The sequence below is a fragment of the Panthera tigris genome, chromosome C2, assembly GCF_018350195.1.
Source record: "Panthera tigris isolate Pti1 chromosome C2, P.tigris_Pti1_mat1.1, whole genome shotgun sequence".
Taxonomy (NCBI): Eukaryota; Metazoa; Chordata; class Mammalia; order Carnivora; family Felidae; genus Panthera; species Panthera tigris.
Genome location: NC_056668.1, coordinates 88729622 through 88748361, shown reverse-complemented (window position 1 = coordinate 88748361; position 18740 = coordinate 88729622). Strand labels below are relative to the sequence as shown.

The following is an 18740-nucleotide window of genomic DNA, read 5'->3' as shown; positions in this document are numbered from 1 at the left end:
GAGTGGGAGAGGGGCGGGGGGTGGGGGGGGGGGGCTGGGTAACACAGAATCCAAAGCAGGCTCCAGGCTCTGAGCTGTCAGCACAGAGCCTGACACGGGGCTCGAACTCACGGACCGCGAGATCATAACCTGAGCCAAAATCAGCCGCCCAACCAACTGAGCCACGCAGGTGCCCCAGCAGTGCAGAATCTCTTAAAGCAGCCATTCTGACAGTGGATTAATATAACATACTTAAAAAAAAATAGAATTGTATTATTTTTTTCCGTGTAGATTCCATCCCACTGATCCTAGTTCTTAAAACATGAATTGTTAGCATAATTGATCATACAAACCCCACAACCAAGAAACATTAATAATTGTCTTCTGTACTTTACTAAACACTTTGTGTTTAATATATTTTAAATTATAAAGAAATTACAAGGAACTCCTAAAAAATTTAATACAAAAATATTACAAGTTAGGACAAATAAGCATTGAGATATGACATTTAAGAAGGAACATGCAGAAAAAGGAGCATAGGGTTAACATTTCATTGTTGACAGAGAGCTTTGGTACAGCAGAGAAAAGCACCATAAAACTACTGTCCGTAGTGTCTTTTCCTCCACTGCATTTTGCAAATGAATGTATTGGGGAAACAGTAAGCTTTCATCTGCTATGTATAACAGGTTAGAAATTTGGTCTATTGTAGACTAGAAGACCTATGAAATTAAAAATAACCCCTGCCATGACTACTCAGACTGATTTGTTTTACCTTAAGCTTAGATGGATTATAATCCTTAGTAGTCCAACACTTTTTCAAAGTGTAAAATGCAGACTATTATTAATCTATGCCATGCAATAAAAGTTAACCCTTTGAAAATGAAAGACTGTCAGAAAGTTCTAGCAACGGCAAAAGCTTATCATTTAATAAAACATGACAAGTCTATGCCTGTGTTAGTTTCTGCTTAAGGAAATGAAACGGAAAAGTAGAAGACCTGAGGAATGTAAGTTTTTAAAAAACAAAGGAAAACAAAAAATGTGCTCAATGATTCTTTTAAAAAGTCTCTAAGTACTCAAGAGCTAGGACTAATTGAAACTGGAAGGTGCCTGGTACCATTCCTCAAAGATTGTAAGGTTCGTTAGCAACTTAAGCAACTAGCTAAGGAAAAAAATTATTTAAGTTAGGTTTATATGAGACAAAAATGCCATTATGGAAGTTGAGAACCCGGCCCTAAAATCTTCAGCAACATATACACACGGTTTTGTGCTCAACTGCACACTAAGCAAATGAATCTGAGGTTTCTTTTAGTTTATGTGAAACGATGTCCTTTCAATACAGTATTATTTTTGAAAATAATTCAAAGCAATTGTTTATTTCTTAGCTGATTAAATGCTCTATTATTCTTTAATAAAAATAGTAAATAATCCCTTCATTTAAAAAATTTCATCTCCTGTGAGAGGTAATAAAATAGTAAAATTTGTAATTTTATCTATGGGCTTAAAACATATAGCTTAGAAAACAATACAGTTGTGAAAAACAGTGGTTTGGGTTCTGATGGCAGTTGTTACAACTGATAACAACAGCTTGGGAAGAATAGACATGTTATATGTTAGGAAGGCTAACTCAAAGCAAAAAAAGTTTATTCTACAATAGAACATTGGAGTTAGAGTAAATGCAATTAAAATGTAAACAAGAAATTGTAAACAAGAAATAGCATCCCTCTCTTTACTTGACTAGTAAACAGTCTATACAAACTACATAGGTATCAAAGGTTTTATATATGTACACAGCCAACATAATATCAAAATATATTTTATTCTGGACCTCTTTCAGATCTGATTCAAATTACAGTTGTCAAAGCAATACAATGCAAAGGGAAACTGCAACAACAACAACAACAAAAAAAAAATGTGCCTAGAAAGGATAAAAGGATCATTGGGGACAAATCATTGTGATGTGGAACCAAAATACATCAGAAGTGTAATTAACATGGTCCAGGACAGCATAGAACATCTATATCAGTCTTCCTTACACAATAATCATGAAAACTGAACAATAAAGTTCTTTAACATGTACAAAAAACTGTCATGGGCTGGTTTACACTTTTACAACAGTTTTAAAGTTAACTGGATAACTAAAGAAATGATGCAGACATTTTAATCCAGTGCTATAGGTAGGCTCACAGAATTAGACCCAAAGGATTTGTAAAAATCAAAATTAGAACATTATAGCTACAATGTCAAAGTCAGGAAAGAAGAGAATTACTTCTGTATTTAGGGATTACAGAGCTACAGAATGCAGTCTGTGTTTGTTTTTAATGAGATGGATAAGTACATCAGACTAGATACAACATGCAGAATGTTTTCTTGAACTTATCCAGAAACGCCAAAGAAAACATTGTGAAACAGCTTACTAGAAAAAAAAAAAAAATATGCCCTAGTTATTCACCCTGCTTCAACATTGTCAACGTAAAGGCAGAAACAAAGAATGCTATTAATACTTCAGAACTACTGATATAAGACATCAAATTTCTAAATCAGTGTATTAAAAAAAGTGAACACTTCCTCTTTCTCTCTCTCTTCTACATTTAACTAGAATCATGTTAAAAAAAAATTGATATTGAATGTGACACTTCAGAGCTACTACCGGAAGGAGTAATTCATAACTTCCCTACCCTCCTTCCATCCCTGCTGATTCAGAAGGAAAAACAAACAAAAACAAACAAACAAAAAAAAAAAACCAACCAGGGTCTCTTGTAGATTTGCTGCTATTCCCCAAAATGTTGGCATTTGCTGCCATGCCACAATGTTGGTCCACTGAAATAGAATTTCTGTGGAAACAATCAACAGTAATTCACCAAATGCAAGTACCACCCTTAGCATGTGAGAATAAATGCAGGTTCTATAGAAATGTACAATGTGCTCAAGAAAATGAAAACGGTTTTGAAAAGAGTAAACAGCACTGCATTTGAGATTTGTTTTTCTGCTTACTTAGTAAAATTGAACATTTTTGCTCACATAAGGACAGTCATTCGTGATTCCTTTAAATAGCAAAAATGCATACCCCTCTTCAGGCCTCTATGCGTTAATAGTTTACATTACTCTTAACAAAATCATTCTACATAAACAGATAGCTCCTTAAAAATAGTACTCTCTCATTAAATCTAATTTGACAGAAAGAAGTTTAAGGAAAAAAGGAGTGCTTTATAAGTGAAAAAGTACAAATCTTTGGCCTTTCTCTTGACATTTTTATGTCAAAAAGCAAAAAACCTTCATGTAATTCAATCTAATAATTACTTTTTGCACCATAATTTGTTTTTTTACACCACAAAAGGAGGCACTTTCAGTATCTGTAAAAGGTGTTTAATCCTAAAACATACTTACCTAGAGAATTATTCATTAAAACAGAATTCAATATACTCTAATATCTATTAGGAAATGAAAAGTTACCACTTCTAAAAGTCATTTAAAGTCAATGATGGTACCTGATCAATGACAGAAATGGGGATTGGAACAAATATAAGCACGTATCAGATTTCCTACATGGAGAAGAAAAATGATATTCCTTTATGAAGTTTAAGAGTGACAGCTGCTCTTTCTTTATTCTACTTCAATCAATGAGTATTCTATTCATTCAAGTTTTCCTTTCTATTTTTCCTTATACGTTTCTTACAGTAGCTTATACAACAATGATATATAATGAATACCGATAGAAAATCTATTGGAATCAGTTGATCTTCAGGAGTAAGTTCTCAGAAAAAAAAGGAAGGAAAAATGAGCCAAGAACCTCAAATACAGAATTTTGCAGGCTGTGAAACTTGGTCTCCTACAATCAAGTTACTGCTCAAATTCAAGGCAATCTTACTTTTGTCTATTGGAGCAGCATGGTGGCACATCAGCAGGCAATGATGATGTTGAGAACAGCAGCAAAAATAAACAACTGTATGCTCATAAAGAACCCAAGCCTACAAAATGGATACCTTTCAGATAAAGTTTATACTTAAAAGACCCAAGACTTCAGGATAATAAAGCTCTGTATTTATAATCTTTTAATATGTCCTATTGTGGCTATTATGCTTAAGTAAAATACCTAAAGATTAAGAAAAAAAAAAAAAAAGAAAAAAGAAAAGATGACAATACCATAAAAATGTAGCTGTCTATTTTGGCAGCTATATTGCAGAACTTCTTGACTATCACTTTTAATCAGCTGGGGGGAAAAAGTCAATAACTGTATGCAAATGAATAAATTGTCCATATCAAAATACAAAAGTACTATCAATAATCACCTCTGACTTTCAGATTTAAATTCAGTGCAATTGACAGATGCATCGCTAAAGGAAAATGCAGCTTAAACCTACTCAAAACATTTGTGTCTATTCCTGGGAGCACATTTAAAAATTATTGCACAGATTTTTAAATTTTTATTTATTTTTTTAAAACAACAACAGAGGTTAACCACAGATGTGGACCTCTAGCAATAAAAGCAGGATTTCAAGTGCCAGATACTCAGCATATTAGGTTTCCTACATAAGTCACAGGGTTATAGTTCTAAATATCTATAATGTGATCCAAAACCCTAAAAACAGCTGGCACAAAACCATCATGAATGACTGCCTCTCTGGATGTAAATTTTAAAAAATATTATTACAGTATCATAGTCCCCACTAACAATAATTGGGGTACATATAACAATGTATTGTGAAATTAAGTGTATTTATTCTCTTTACCAATAGCAAATGCTATCCTACCTTAGTAAAACCAAGACTTGCTTCAATCAATGCTGTTTTGTAAAAATAGCAAAACAACAAATGCTAAAAATCAAAGCTGCATTACTTGGGTTAAATCAGTTTCTACTTAAAACATAGATTAAAATTTTAGTAGTAAAGGCCTCAAAATAATTAGTGACAGAAATAGTGTTATAAATTTGCTAAGCTTAATAATAAGCAACTCCTTAATTATAATCTTTTGAGATACAAATTTGACAACTATTCTCTTCAAAACTGACACTTGTGGATACTTACATTAATCATGACAAACCCTGTTGATCACACATATAAACAAATGCTCTCATTTGCAAATTCTGTGTATTTTAGCTTTTAGTTGCATGAGCGTAAGAAGAGGTTTGCTCTGATACCTATATCTTTAAGAAAATACTTGATATTATAAACAGAGTAGAAGACATGATATAGTAGTGATTACTGAAAAACAAACAAAAAAAAAAAATAGCAGCTTAAATCTATCCGTATTTGAAAAAAATGTAGTCACAAGTACCACGAATGCAGAATCGGAGCAGCAGGGAGGTTAGTGCAATTATACTTTTTTTTCTTTTTTAAATTCTGAATCACTGCTATTTAAAAACACCTTGAAGCAAGTCTTTTGTTTTAAAGATTGTTTTTAAACTAAGGTAGCAAACATTTTGCCATGTAATGGCAGTGTTATATGCCGTTATCTTGCTTTGTATAAAGAAAAACAACATGAGAGATTTTTAATACTGGAGTTTGGTTACATTACATTTTTCAGCTTCTACACAGAATGATGGACACTTTGAGAAGCTAATCCTTATCCAGAAACATTTTAATCTCTTAAAAAAACAAAGCAAAACAAACAAATAAACAAACAACAACAACAAAAAAAACCCAAACCTACTTTGCTCCTTTTCACAATAGTGCACATTTTAACCATAATTTAGTTATGGCTACAAAACATCAGAAGATTTTTTTTATGCATCTTCTCTATGGTATTAAAAAAAATTGTGCCCTTCTAGTCTTTAATTGGCAGAAATATGTCCCAAAAAAGAAACTATTGCATTTAAGCCACATCACCAAAAAAAGAACAAAAACAAAACAAAACAAACAAACAAAAAAAAAAAACAACAGAGCATAATATCCTTTTACTGATGTGTCTTACAGATTGACATGACCAAAAGTCATATATTTTCATTCACTTTCCAATTCCCCCTTCCACAACATGCACCAATTGAATATATGCTCTGGGAGCCATAAAATGTACCAAACATCTATCTCTTCAAAAGAATGCATTAAAATATTTTTAAGAATTTTTTGTTTAAAAGGTGAAAAAAATATAAACAAGAAACTGATTCACTCCCTTACTTCATGCATCCATAAACTAAACCGAAAACAAAGTTTAAAAGCAAGAACAAACTACTGCTGCAAGTTTTTGTAAGTCCATTTTCTCTGTACATACAAACTGCTCAACTACTGAAGGGAAAAAAGAATATAATCCATGGTGTCTTCTGATTCAAAGGGGAGAAACAAGGCTGTCATTAGTATCCAAAAACTGGTACACATATGGGCTGCTTTTATAACGCATATTTCTTTCTCTTCTGTTTTTCATATCCAAAACTTCTAAATGCTATTTTAGGGGCACAGCAGATTAGATTCCAGCACTTGGTGAACAGAATTCACAAGCTGTGACAAAATTCTGTCATCTTCAGGGTGCAATTTTGTTTATATACACTGTATGTATATATTTCTTTTAGATTTGGCTGTAGTGGACTGGCCATGGTTCAAGTGGGACTATAGCAGTACATGGGTCAGGGACAGTCATTTTGGCTATGTACACATTCATAGTCGGTCCATGGCTTCCAACTAGTAGCGCTATTTCCGAAGGTCTAATACACAAACCTGTAAGAAATTAAAATAATCAACCAGTGTGTTAAGAATTTCATTGTACAGTTTTAGTTTAATGTTTCAATAGTACAGTTTGAAATCTAGTTTTACTTCCTAGTTCACGAAACTGGTAAAGCAACAGTAATCATGGCACTGGGCACTTAACCAACAGAAATCAGATAAATCGTCTAAGTAGATGGAGGCAACAACCATGGGCTACTACTACCAAGAAAGAACGTGGCTTAAATTTTGAAGATCTACTATTAATTAAAAAGTAGAAAAAATACACTCAAAACAGACCATTTCCTATCTCTTGGACATGAATGAAAGATACCTTAGGTTATATCAAGCTATAGCTTCAGAAAGCAGCTAATGGCTAATATCGTCTGTATCTTCCTTTTGCTTTCAGAGCTTTCGAAGCCACAACTAATATTTCTATAAAGAGTTGGCCAACCTCATCCTGAAAGTCTCTCAGTATCACACATTCCTCAATGCAGGACTCAACTGCCTCTACTCCCCCTTCCCTGGGCCACCAACACTCTTCTGCAAGGAAGACAAGGTAGAAATAGGCATTAAAAATTCAAATCTCTCTCAGAGTGGTATTCTTCTATGCTCAATTTTGCTAACGAAGGTTTACATTAAAAATAACTGTCCATTTCTTGATTATGAAGATACTCTTTCGGCAAACATAGCCTAAATTCTGTTTACATTATTTGAATGAAATAAACATGAAAAATATACAGCCTTCAGTAAAAAGGACCAAAACCATTATCACAAGATTCATTATGAAAAGAAGACTTTTGTAGTCACAACCACAATAAGCCACATTTATTTACTATGCTTACACACCCATTCCCGTGCAAACACTTCATTATACTTACTGAACCATCTGATGCACTGGCTCCAACTTTGTCTCCTGCTGCATTCCAGCAAACTTCAAAAATTCCACCTGTTCCCCTATAGCTGTGAACTAGAGCACCTGTCTAAAAAAATGAAAAACAGATTCTTAAAAATGAGAGCATATATTATTATAAATCCAAATATTGAGGTACAAATATTACTATTACATGGCTTTATTTCTAGCAATCGGAAATAGAATTTAGCTTTGACTCCAAAATAAATACAAGTTTTGAAACACTAGCAATGTGATATGAGGATCTTTCTATAAAAAGATAACACTTGCCTGCTCTCAACATGTCTATCTGTCTGTCTGTCTGTCTCTCTCTCTCTCTCTCTCTCTCTCACACACACACACACACACACACACACACACACACACTCAGTTTCTCCAGTATTGATAACCATTCTTAACTAAGGTATGTTTGGCCTCTTTGACACAGTTAATAGCTAGAAGTAAACACTCAATATACGGCTTCAACAACAAATTATTGTTGTTGAAGGATGCATGAGCTTGGCCAACATGTAGAGAGACAAAATTAAGTCAGAATTTCTTTGACAAAACATCCTAAAGAGAAAGTAAAATAAGCCGGTAAAGACAATTCCAGTATAAGTCTGTTACTCCATATTTACTGAGTAGCCCCTAAGCCAGGGGAGATATAAAAGAAGCTGAAGGAATACACGTGCATTACTCCTGAAAGAGGTTAGAAATTTAAGGAAAAAAAAAAAAAAGAAAGAAAGAAACCAAAATCATGCAGCTGCCCCACTGAATACTTAAAACTCAGTAAAAAAAATCTATTCTCCTAGGAAACCAGTCATTAACCAAGGCAAAGACAGAGGTTCTGCTGTGAGAAATTGGAAAACAATGAAAACTATGGTTCTGATGTTCTGCCCTGACAAAGCAGAAAAGCATCTCTCAGTTTTATGATAACCAAAAAAGGTCAAACTAAAGGCAGCAGATCTAAATAAAAACAACATGGCAGCAAGGCCTTGAAAATACCTTCTCAGGCAGCCAACCCTAACTTAATCATTGAGACTGTTTTCCTTTGTTTTCCTCTTCAAAGTCCGTCTGCTAATATTAAAGTAACCACAGGTGCACTGCTACAGCTGATCATATTTGGAAGGTTCAACTGTTCTCTTTACCCCTACTTAAAGTTTCTCAAAATTTAAAAGATTAATGAACAAGTGTAAGCATAGTAAGTCTTGAGCTTACTTCCATGGTTAATTAGGAGAAAGGAGTGGCACCAACAAAATCTAAAATCTTTTGATGAAGAGAAAGCAAAACCTATAGGACAGTAAATTTGGGGTTTAAAAAAAAACAGCTTTCTTTCAAAAGCACTTCCCAATCTCTAAGCTCAGAGTAAGCTATAACTGAACCAAAACAGCACAGTCAACAAGCTAGAGCTTTAATATTCACAAAGACCAATGGATCATTAGCACTACTCAAATCTGTATATATGTTCAAACCAGACTTCAATAATTTATCTGTGAAATGCTTAGGTAACAGATCATATGGATGATAATCCAAATGAGGAAAGAAAAAACCTTGATTTATTTATGACAAGAGGATGACTTTCTCCTGCACTAAAAACTTACTAGATGCATTTTACTATTTTCAAACTAAAAAGAAAAAAGTAAACTGACATTTTTTGATATGCAGTTGTGATACATCTAAAATAGTATGGACAGCTGCTCAAACCCCCTAAGAGCCTATCAGTATCTTCCATTAGAATCATATACTTCCATACCCAAATTTCATTTAAACTGATTTTCTCATAATAGAGTAAATAAGGGACCGAAAATGTATACAACAGGCAAATTACCTATGGATTACTTTTAGAAAGTCTCTGCTATTCAATCACAACAAAAATACTAACATGCTGCAAAAACCAAGGGGAAACAATTAGAACTAACAAGAGAGTGCAGAGAAGTGGATGAATTCAGTCTCAATGTGTCAAAAGTCCTAATGTTCCAAACACAAGCAACAACCAGTAAGTAAAAGGAACATATTTTTAAAAAGATGCCATTCATGGTTAATAATAATATCCACAGGCACTTCAGAATAAATTAAGAAAAAAGATGATCTTCATAAACAAATTATAAGACCTTAATGATGGGAAAAAAGACTTAATGAGAGGAAATTTATAAAGTTACTTATTAAAAGTATGCTAATGATGCAGGTATATACGAATACAAATGTCTATCAGTGGAGAATCTATAAACAAACCACAATGAGAACTTGGTATATGAAAAGAAATGGCATTATGAGATAGCAAAGGGTTAAACAGTATTGAGACAACTGGTTATCCATTAGATATTAAAACTAGATCTCTACCTCACATCATACATATAAAAATCAATTCCAAGGCAGTTAAAAATCCAAATGAAAAAATAGAGCATAAAAATGAAGGAATCCACACTTTTATTCCCAAACAAATTCAGGAAGTTACTTATACGGGATCAAGAAGAAAATGGGAGCAAGACTTTGCAATGTATACCTTTTTAGTGTTTTGAGGGAACCATGTGAATGTATAACTTAATTAAAAATGATACTTGAAATTGATGATTTATGCAAAAATAGTTTGACCAACTATGATGATCAGCTACACAAAGAGCACAGCCCACAATAACTTACTACGGTGTGCTATGACCATTTAAGAGGTGATCGCTGATTGGCAGGGAAGAAGGTGGGAGGGTGGGGGAGAGAGTCAAGTGACTGCTATTAAAAAAAACAGTACACTTCTCTAAAGAAGACATCCGGATGGCCAACAGGCACATGAAAAGATGTTCAACGTCGCTCCTTATCAGGGAAATACAAATCAAAACCACACTCAGATATCACCTCACGCCAGTCAGAGTGGCCAAAATGAACAAATCAGGAGACTATAGATGCTGGAGAGGATGTGGAGAAACGGGAACCCTCTTGCACTGTTGGTGGGAATGCAAATTGGTGCAGCCGCTCTGGAAAGCAGTGTGGAGGTTCCTCAGAAAGTTAAAAATAGACCTACCCTATGACCCAGCAATAGCACTGGTAGGAATTTACCCAAGGGATACAGGAGTGCTGATGCATAGGGGCACCTGTACCCCAATGTTTATAGCAGCACTCTCAACAATAGCCAAATTATGGAAAGAGCCTAAATGTCCATCAACTGATGAATGGATAAAGAAATTGTGGTTTATATACACAATGGAATACTACGTGGCAATGAGAAAGAATGAAATATGGCCTTTTGTAGCAACGTGGATGGAACTGGAGAGTGTGATGCTAAGTGAAATAAGCCATACAGAGAAAGACAGATACCATACGGTTTCACTCTTATGTGGATCCTGAGAAACTTAACAGAAACCCATGGGGAAGGGGAAGGAAAAAAAAAAAAAAAGAGGTTAGAGTGGGAGAGAGCCAAAGCATAAGAGACTGTTAAAAACTGAGAACAAACTGAGGGTTGATGGGGGGTGGGAGGGAGGGGAGAGTGGGTGATGGGTATTGAGGCGGGCACCTTTTGGGATGAGCACTGGGTGTTGTATGGAAACCAATTTGACAATAAATTTCATATATTAAAAAAATAAATAAATAAATAAATAAATAAATAAATAAATAAAACAGTACATGGAGCATAAACACTAAAAAGGTGAGAAAATGAAAAAATTAGAGCAACTGGCTGTTTTCTCCATTTTTAGGAAAGGATCTCTATAAAGTACTGTCCCTACAAAGGTAGCCTAGTTTTCTGTTGTTGTTGTTTTTAAAAGAGAGAGAGAGAGAGAGAGCGCGAGAGCGCGCGCGCACACAAAAGTGGGGGAGAGGGAGAGAGAGAAAATCTCAACCAGGCTCCACACCCAGCACAACCCCCCCCCAGTGCAAACCCAATGTAGGGCTTGATCCCACGATCCTAGGATCATGAACTGAGCTAAAATCAAGAGTCTGATGTTCAACTCAAGTTATCCAGGTACCCAAAGATACTATAGTTTTAAATTTATTTCTGATAAGTCATTGTGTTGAGCCATACAATCTTATCCTTTAATACATTTTATTAACTGCTCATATATAGCTCCTTCAAAGACAACTCTTTTAGAAAATAAAGAAATTAGGGTGCCTGGGTGGTTTAGTCAGTTAAATGTCAAGACTTCAGCTCAGGTCATGATCTCACAGTTGGTGAGTTCCAGCCCCGCATCTGGCTCTCTGCTGTCAAGAGTGGAGCCTGCCCTGGATCCTCGGTGTCCCTCTCTCTGCCCACCCACAGGTGCACATGCTCTCTCAAAAATGAAACATTTTAAAACATTATGAAAATAAATAAATTATATCACTTATATAAACACGTATCTTAAACTCTCACATTTTATGTCTGCAACCTGTTGAGGAAAAAATAATACAATCTAAATTTATTTCTAAATTCTGGTCTATATCAGGAAAATATAACTTCAACTGATTTTAGTCTTTGTAAATTCAAAAAAGGTACTCATCTAGAAACTAAGAATTGAACTAATGTCACAAAAGGAATGACAACCAAAGGAGAGAAGAGTATATAGGCAAATGCTTATTAGTACCTATGAAACAATGTGATGATTTCAATCACTGAGACATACCTGTGTGTTCCAGATGTGCACACATTTATCAAAAGAACCGCTTGCCAGGTACCTGCCATCAGGACTGAAAGCCACACTGTACACAGGCTCTTGGTGTTTTGTCAATGTATGGATGCAAATTCCTCGGTCTACGTCCCATAATCTAACAGTAGAATCGAAGGATGCACTGACAAAGGAGGAAACAAAACAATTTTAAAAATAATGAAATATACCCAAGTCCCACCCACAATCTAGAATCATTCCTAGTAGCTAGACACAAATCCACAGTCATTCCTAGCAGCTAGACACAAATTCTTTATGAGACCAGATTGGCTATTAGGAAGAAAGTGTTGCGGAAGCAAAGCTACAATAGGAGAAAAGGCAGCTTACGGGCATCTCCAAGTCTCTAAACTGAAAAACAAAATGAGCTAAATTCACCATATTCCTTTCCTTTCCTCTCTCTCTTTTTTTTACGTAGGCTCCATGCCCACCATGGAGTTCAATGTGGGGCTTCAACCCACAATCCTGAGATTAAGACCTGAGCTAACCGACTGAGCTGCACAAGCACTTTTTTTTTTTTTTTTACTAATTTTTTTCCTTTTTTTTCCCTTCCTCTTCCTCTTTAAATAATTACATTGATTCATCCATGGTTCTGAACAATGTATTGACAATATTTTTAACTTTATCTTTTTTTTATGCTGAAGAAATGTTATTGCACTATACCTCAATTACTTGGGTTTTAATTAATACTTAATTATCATCAATAAATATTTGATAACTCCAGATATTAAAATCCATTATGGTCTGAAATAAGAATAAAACTCTGGGTTTAAAGGTTTCCATCAAAAAATTATTCCTGCAGGATACGATCCCATTTCGTGAACTCTTTCCTAACTTTGTCATATGTATTAGAAGCTTTTTTTGTGGCAGACTCATAAAAGGAGGAGTAAAACAGAAATATTACCTTGCTAACATAAGGTTGGCATTTGGATTATTTGTCCCTGGCCCTGTTGGACTCCATTTGATAGTATAAATTTCTTTATTATGTGCTTGCAAATCATGGACACAATTGTCTTGTTTCATACTCCATATCTAAGTAAAAAAGAAAAAAATATATAATTATATTTTCCCATACAAAGGGTACATTTACAATAATACTACTTTGCCAATCCAAACTATAAATAGGGTAACCAGAACAACGATTAGAGCTCAAGGGAATATTTGCAAAGAAATTAAAATGTAGTATTTATCACTCTTTTAAAAATAACAAATTAGCTTAAAGTCCTTTCCAAATGTTCACTACTGTGAGGCTTCAAGAATGAATTAACTGTAGTTCTAGAGATTAACTCTGAGAACTTCAGATAGTACAAACTTCAACATTGAGTAAGTCCCTTGGGCAATTATCCTAAATGTTTACGGCATTAGTTTTAACACTGTTCCTTAAATAAATGATCTACATTATAAATTCCTCGTAGAATTTAGAATCAGAAAATGCTTTGTAACAGAGAAGGGCAAAGAGAACTTGCAAATAATACGGTTCATGTATGACACCAAAGCACAGGCAACAAAAACAAAAAGCCAAATGGAAATACAAAATTAAAAAGCTTCTGTGCAATAACGGAAACAATAAAGTAAAAAGGAAACTGACAGAATGGGAGAAAAAATATCTGATAAAGGGTAATTTTTAAAATATATAAGGAATTTCTATAACTCAACAGCAAAAACTGTAGAAAAAATATCTGATAAAGGGTAATTTTTAAAATATATAAGGAATTTCTATAACTCAACAGCAAAAACTGTAACAATCCAATTTAAAAGTGGGCAAATGACTGGAGTAGACATTTCTTCCAAGAAGATATACAAATGGCCAAAAGGTATAAGAAAAGATGTTTAATGTCACTAGCCATAAGGGAAATGCAAATCAAAACAATGAGATATCATTTCACACCTGTTAGGATGGCTATCATAAAATAAAAAAGGTAATAAATTATCACAGATGTGGAGAAATGAGATCCCCTGTTACACTGTTGGTGGGAATGCAAAATGTTACAGCCACTATGAAAAAAAGTATGATGATTCTTTAAAAAAATAAAAATAGAACTACCATACAATCCAGTGATCCTACCTCTGGGTATTTATCCAAAAGAACTGATATCAGGATCTCAAAAATACATCTGTACTTGCTGTTCATTGCAATATTAAAAAGCCAAGCTAAGGAAACAACCTAAGTGTCCATCAATAGATGAATGGTTAAATAAAAAGTGGTATATACATACAATGGAGTATTTGTCATTCAGCCTTAAAAAAAAAAAAAAAGGAAATCCTGAAATACACAACAATATGGATGAACTGTAAGGACAAATACTGCATGATTCCATTTATACGAGGTATCTAAAAAAGTCAAACTCAACAGAAGCAAAGAAAAGAATGGTTCTGAGGGGAACCATGCTAAGGGCTGAGGGGAAAAGGATGGCTAACTAACAAGCATAAAATTTCAGCTCTACAGATCCACTGCACAATACTGTACCGTATGCTCAAAAATCTGTTAAAAAAAATATCTCATGTTAAGTTTTCTTACCATAATAAAACATAAGTTTAGAAAATGACTCCTACAGAACAAACCATGAAAGGTTAACAAAGCAATAAATTTAAAATCGTGAGAATGAGGCTTTCTTAAGTTGAAAACATACACGTATATAGATTTAAAAGTTATATTAGCACTGAGCAAAAATTAAGAGAAACCTACACTGAGAGCATTTCTGGCAATATCATTCAATAAAGGCTTGGGTGGGGGGTAACATCTTGCCAAACACCAACACCAAACCCAACTGCCAACAACAACAACAACGACAACAACATACAAAAATTAGGTGCACTTCACATGTCTGCCATGTAACTAGTAAGAGATAACAAAGCAAAATCATAAACGTTTTTATATTCTAGATATTTACAACTCCATGTAAATAAACCCCACAAATGTTTTAAAACTTAATTCTATTTGACCTTTCAATGGCATTGCTACTGTTAACCACTCCCATCCATCACACTCCCTTGCAACATTCTTCTTTAAACACTCTCTTTCCATTTGGGTCATTCCTTCTTTTTTTTTCCTTCTAGAAGCTCATTCTCCTTGAGAGGGTAATTATTGGAGTTTAAGACTTTTTGTTTTTAAGGTTTCCCTGTTTTCTTACTCTATACTAACTACACACAGCTTCATCCAAGTCTTGGATTTGAATGACCACCCATCTGCAGAAAATTCCCGAATTTTTATATCAAGGTTGAAGTTCTTCTCTGAGCGTAAGACCCACCTGCCACCTCCATCTGCACGGCTCAAATCACTGTTCAGGCTTTGCATGATATTCTAACTCATGTGCCTTGTTCTCAGAATTTGGCTCTACTACACAATATTGATCCATTTCGTTTCTGCTTTAAAATTCTGACCTTTTATTATTGTTAGGACAAAAACCTCTCCAACACTTTCTAGTTCAAACTCCTAACTGCAACTCAGTAGGCTCTCCAGCCACTGGCCTTCTTTCATTTCCACTTATGCGCCATACTCTGTTCACAGAGACGAGAGCATTAAGAAAAGCCTTTTTACTAGCAATGTTTGCAAGGGAGCCCAGGCTTGAGAAAAATTGTGTAACTAAAAACACAGCAGGTACTTAACGAAAAAAACCCACCAGGTTACCAAGGTTACATTTAGTCTGTTCACAGGAGGAAAAGCAGTTTTCCTTCATGATTATCCCATCTGTAAGGGTCATCACGCCTGTAGCCATTGACATTACAAAGTTAAAGATAAATTTATTTTCACAAGAGTTAGTATTTTGTAGGAAAGGGCTCAAAGTTTCATTAATATTGGAGATTAGTATTAGGTTGTTCTTTATCTCAAAATGCTTTTTTTCTCTAAATGTGACTGTGCATAGCTGCAAGGTGATAGTTTTGCTTTTAGTCACATTGACAAGAAAAACATAAATTCATGTCAAGCTGCAGATGTTGGCCATGTCAACTAGGCTCACTTACCGAGCTGAAATCAAGAGTCGGAGGCTTAATCCACTGAGCCACCCATGAGCCCCCACACATTATTTTAAATAGAATTTATTTGCCATATTTAAACACCTAAAGCATTTCACACAAAATAAAATAAAAAACAGTGATTAACTATTAAAAAGAAGAGTAAGTCCTGACCCAGGTTTAAGCATTCAATGAACTGTAAGAGAGACATCTTCAACAACCTTACCATGCCCAGAGCAGCCACGCTGCATGGCACCCCCAGTGCATTTCTCCCCACTATCTGAATTACCTTCAAAGTCATGTCATCAGAACAGGAGGCCAGAAGATTGCCAGTTGGGTCCCATTTGATAGCATTTACTTCATTCTAAAAATAACAGTAAATATTCACATTTTCATTTTATGGACTGGGTTGCTCTTTGGATATTAAACATATTTCAAAACCACTCTGTAATATTACTTATTCATCATAACCACTTTAAAGGGGGAAAAAATGGTTACTCACCGTGTGTCCCTGGAATGTTTTAATAGGTCTGTCTTGTCCTAATTTACAGACATGAATGCACATATCTGTACTACAAGAAGCAAAGGTGTTGTTGCTCTGCCAATCAACATCCAGTGCTGGTGCTGAAAAGGAAAAAGGGCTAGGTTTGCATTCATTCCACAAGCAGTGAAATCTAGGAGCTTTACTCTTAAACATGGTTGGACATTAAGCATGCTAATAGGAGCTTAAACATTTTATTCTATAGTTTTCAAGATAATATTTTTAAAAATTATGGTATCTAAGTATCATAAATATTAATAAATTTCAGTTTAGTTGTCTTGATGTGAGACCCAACCTAACAGCAAGTACACTGACCTGGTAACCAGATTAGGATTCCTGAGAGCTTGCTCTATAAACTACTAGCCCTGGATTCTTGGGATCTCATTGGTAAAAAATTAAAAGTGATGTCATTACTTCCTTTTATTTCTAAAATTCTCTGGAGTCTTCACTGGACAAGGAGGCTTGGTTCTGCCAATCTCTAACCGTTGCACCCTAAGCAAGTCACTTATTAAGCTTTCATGCTATTTTCCTCATCTGAAAAAAGGGGATAAAGCCTTTTAAGTTTAGTACACAAGGAAACTGTGAGAATCAAGTGAGATGATGTGTGTGAAAAGTACTTTGTAAATTACAAGTTAGACAAATGTTATACTGAATAATTTCCATTATCCACTCAACTGATAAGTGGAATATTGCACACGATTGCAAAAACATTTTATTCTAAGTGATTCTTGTCAAATACTGCTTAAAATGGTTATCATTGAATTTAAAACCTCAGATGCCCCAAAGCTGGCCAGCTATTAATACTTATTTTAGCTCTGTGTGATTGGAGATTCGTTCTTTTCATTTCTCCCTGCTCCAAGGTGCAAAGGTTCTCTACAATTAGTAATGCAGATTAAGGTAATGATAGCAAGTAATGGGGTTAAACAATAGGAGCATACAAAAAACAATGGATTTACAGCAGTAGGGACACACTATGGCCATTAACCAAGAGTAGTTTTTACATTTCATTTGGCTGGGTGTAGAGATTAAAAGGTGACACATGATCAAAAGAAGACCTATGAATATAAAAATCGTAGAAAACTCAGATTTTAGTGTCCTTATAATAAAATTTTATTAAAATCTAGCTAAGTTCATTTGGTTACTTATGACCCATGGCTGTTTTGCACTACAAGGGCAGACTCAACTGGCTGCAACAGAAATTCAACAGCTTATAAAGCCTAAAAAAGTTCCTTTCTTGCCCTTCACAGAACAAGTTTACCATTTAGAGCAAGCACTCAGAGACAAGGAGAAAAATAGGAAAGTTGAAGTTAAGCTGTGTATGCCCATTACTGGAGACATAAAGAATTTAATAAAGTAGGTCAAAACTGGTACCTATGGGGGGGGGGGGGCGAAAGCCACTTCCTCATTGTATGTATCTACGCATAATAGTAAATGGCTATTTTTATACTGAGCATATTATAAATAGGTGTTTTGAGCACTGTTAGACTGATAGGCCAAGGAATACATCATGTGTAAGAGCTTACAACTATGGAAAAGAACAGCAAAAAGAAGAATTAAAGCATTTATGACTCAAAATGGAGAATTTTGAGCAACTACAACAAGACATTTTAAAAAAAAAAAAAAAGGACAACAGGCAATAGTGAAATGGACTGAAAAACTAAAATCCAGAATATAAAGGAAGCTAATGGTAATAATATGACCAGACAATGTAGAACCATTAGGTTTGGGTATATTTCTACAATGAAAAACCAAGAATCAGGATATTACTTGGATTGAGTCAGTAAGGGAAAATAATACAGGCAAGAAAGAAATAGAACAGTTTAATAGAAACTTGCTATGGAAGGGGGTATGGAATTTGAGACTATTTGGAATTATCATATTTAATCCTCTCCCAAAGCAACCTTATGAAAAATATAGTGGGCATATAAAAATACGAACATAAATTCACCTTTTGTACAAAATTTTCAAATTATGAACATTCCCCCCAAATTAATGAAAAATAACAAAGTCACACATAATTTTAGCACTGGTGAGCGGAGTGAAGTGCAGAGCTATATTCTGTTACCATCATAAGGGAACATGACTATAGAGGTGTCTGCTATTCCCCTCCCTTGCATACCCTC

The 18740-nt window shown here is 34.6% G+C and overlaps 1 protein-coding gene across 12 annotated transcripts in view; it reads right to left on the bottom strand.

Moving 5' to 3' along the window:
• Window positions 1–1776: 1776 nt before the first annotated feature.
• Window positions 1777–18740, bottom strand: part of TBL1XR1 (TBL1X receptor 1) — a 177198-nt gene continuing 160234 nt past the window's right edge. For all 12 annotated transcript variants that reach the window (XM_042998488.1, XM_042998489.1, XM_042998485.1 and 9 more), the window contains 6 exons: window positions 16579–16700; window positions 16366–16440; window positions 13030–13157; window positions 12087–12252; window positions 7490–7591; window positions 1777–6623 (listed from right to left, as the gene is read on the bottom strand). In XM_042998488.1, the coding sequence (XP_042854422.1) occupies window positions 6597–6623; window positions 7490–7591; window positions 12087–12252; window positions 13030–13157; window positions 16366–16440; window positions 16579–16700 (620 nt within the window). In that variant the 3' untranslated portion in view covers window positions 1777–6596. The remainder of the gene's footprint in view (window positions 6624–7489; window positions 7592–12086; window positions 12253–13029; window positions 13158–16365; window positions 16441–16578; window positions 16701–18740) is intronic.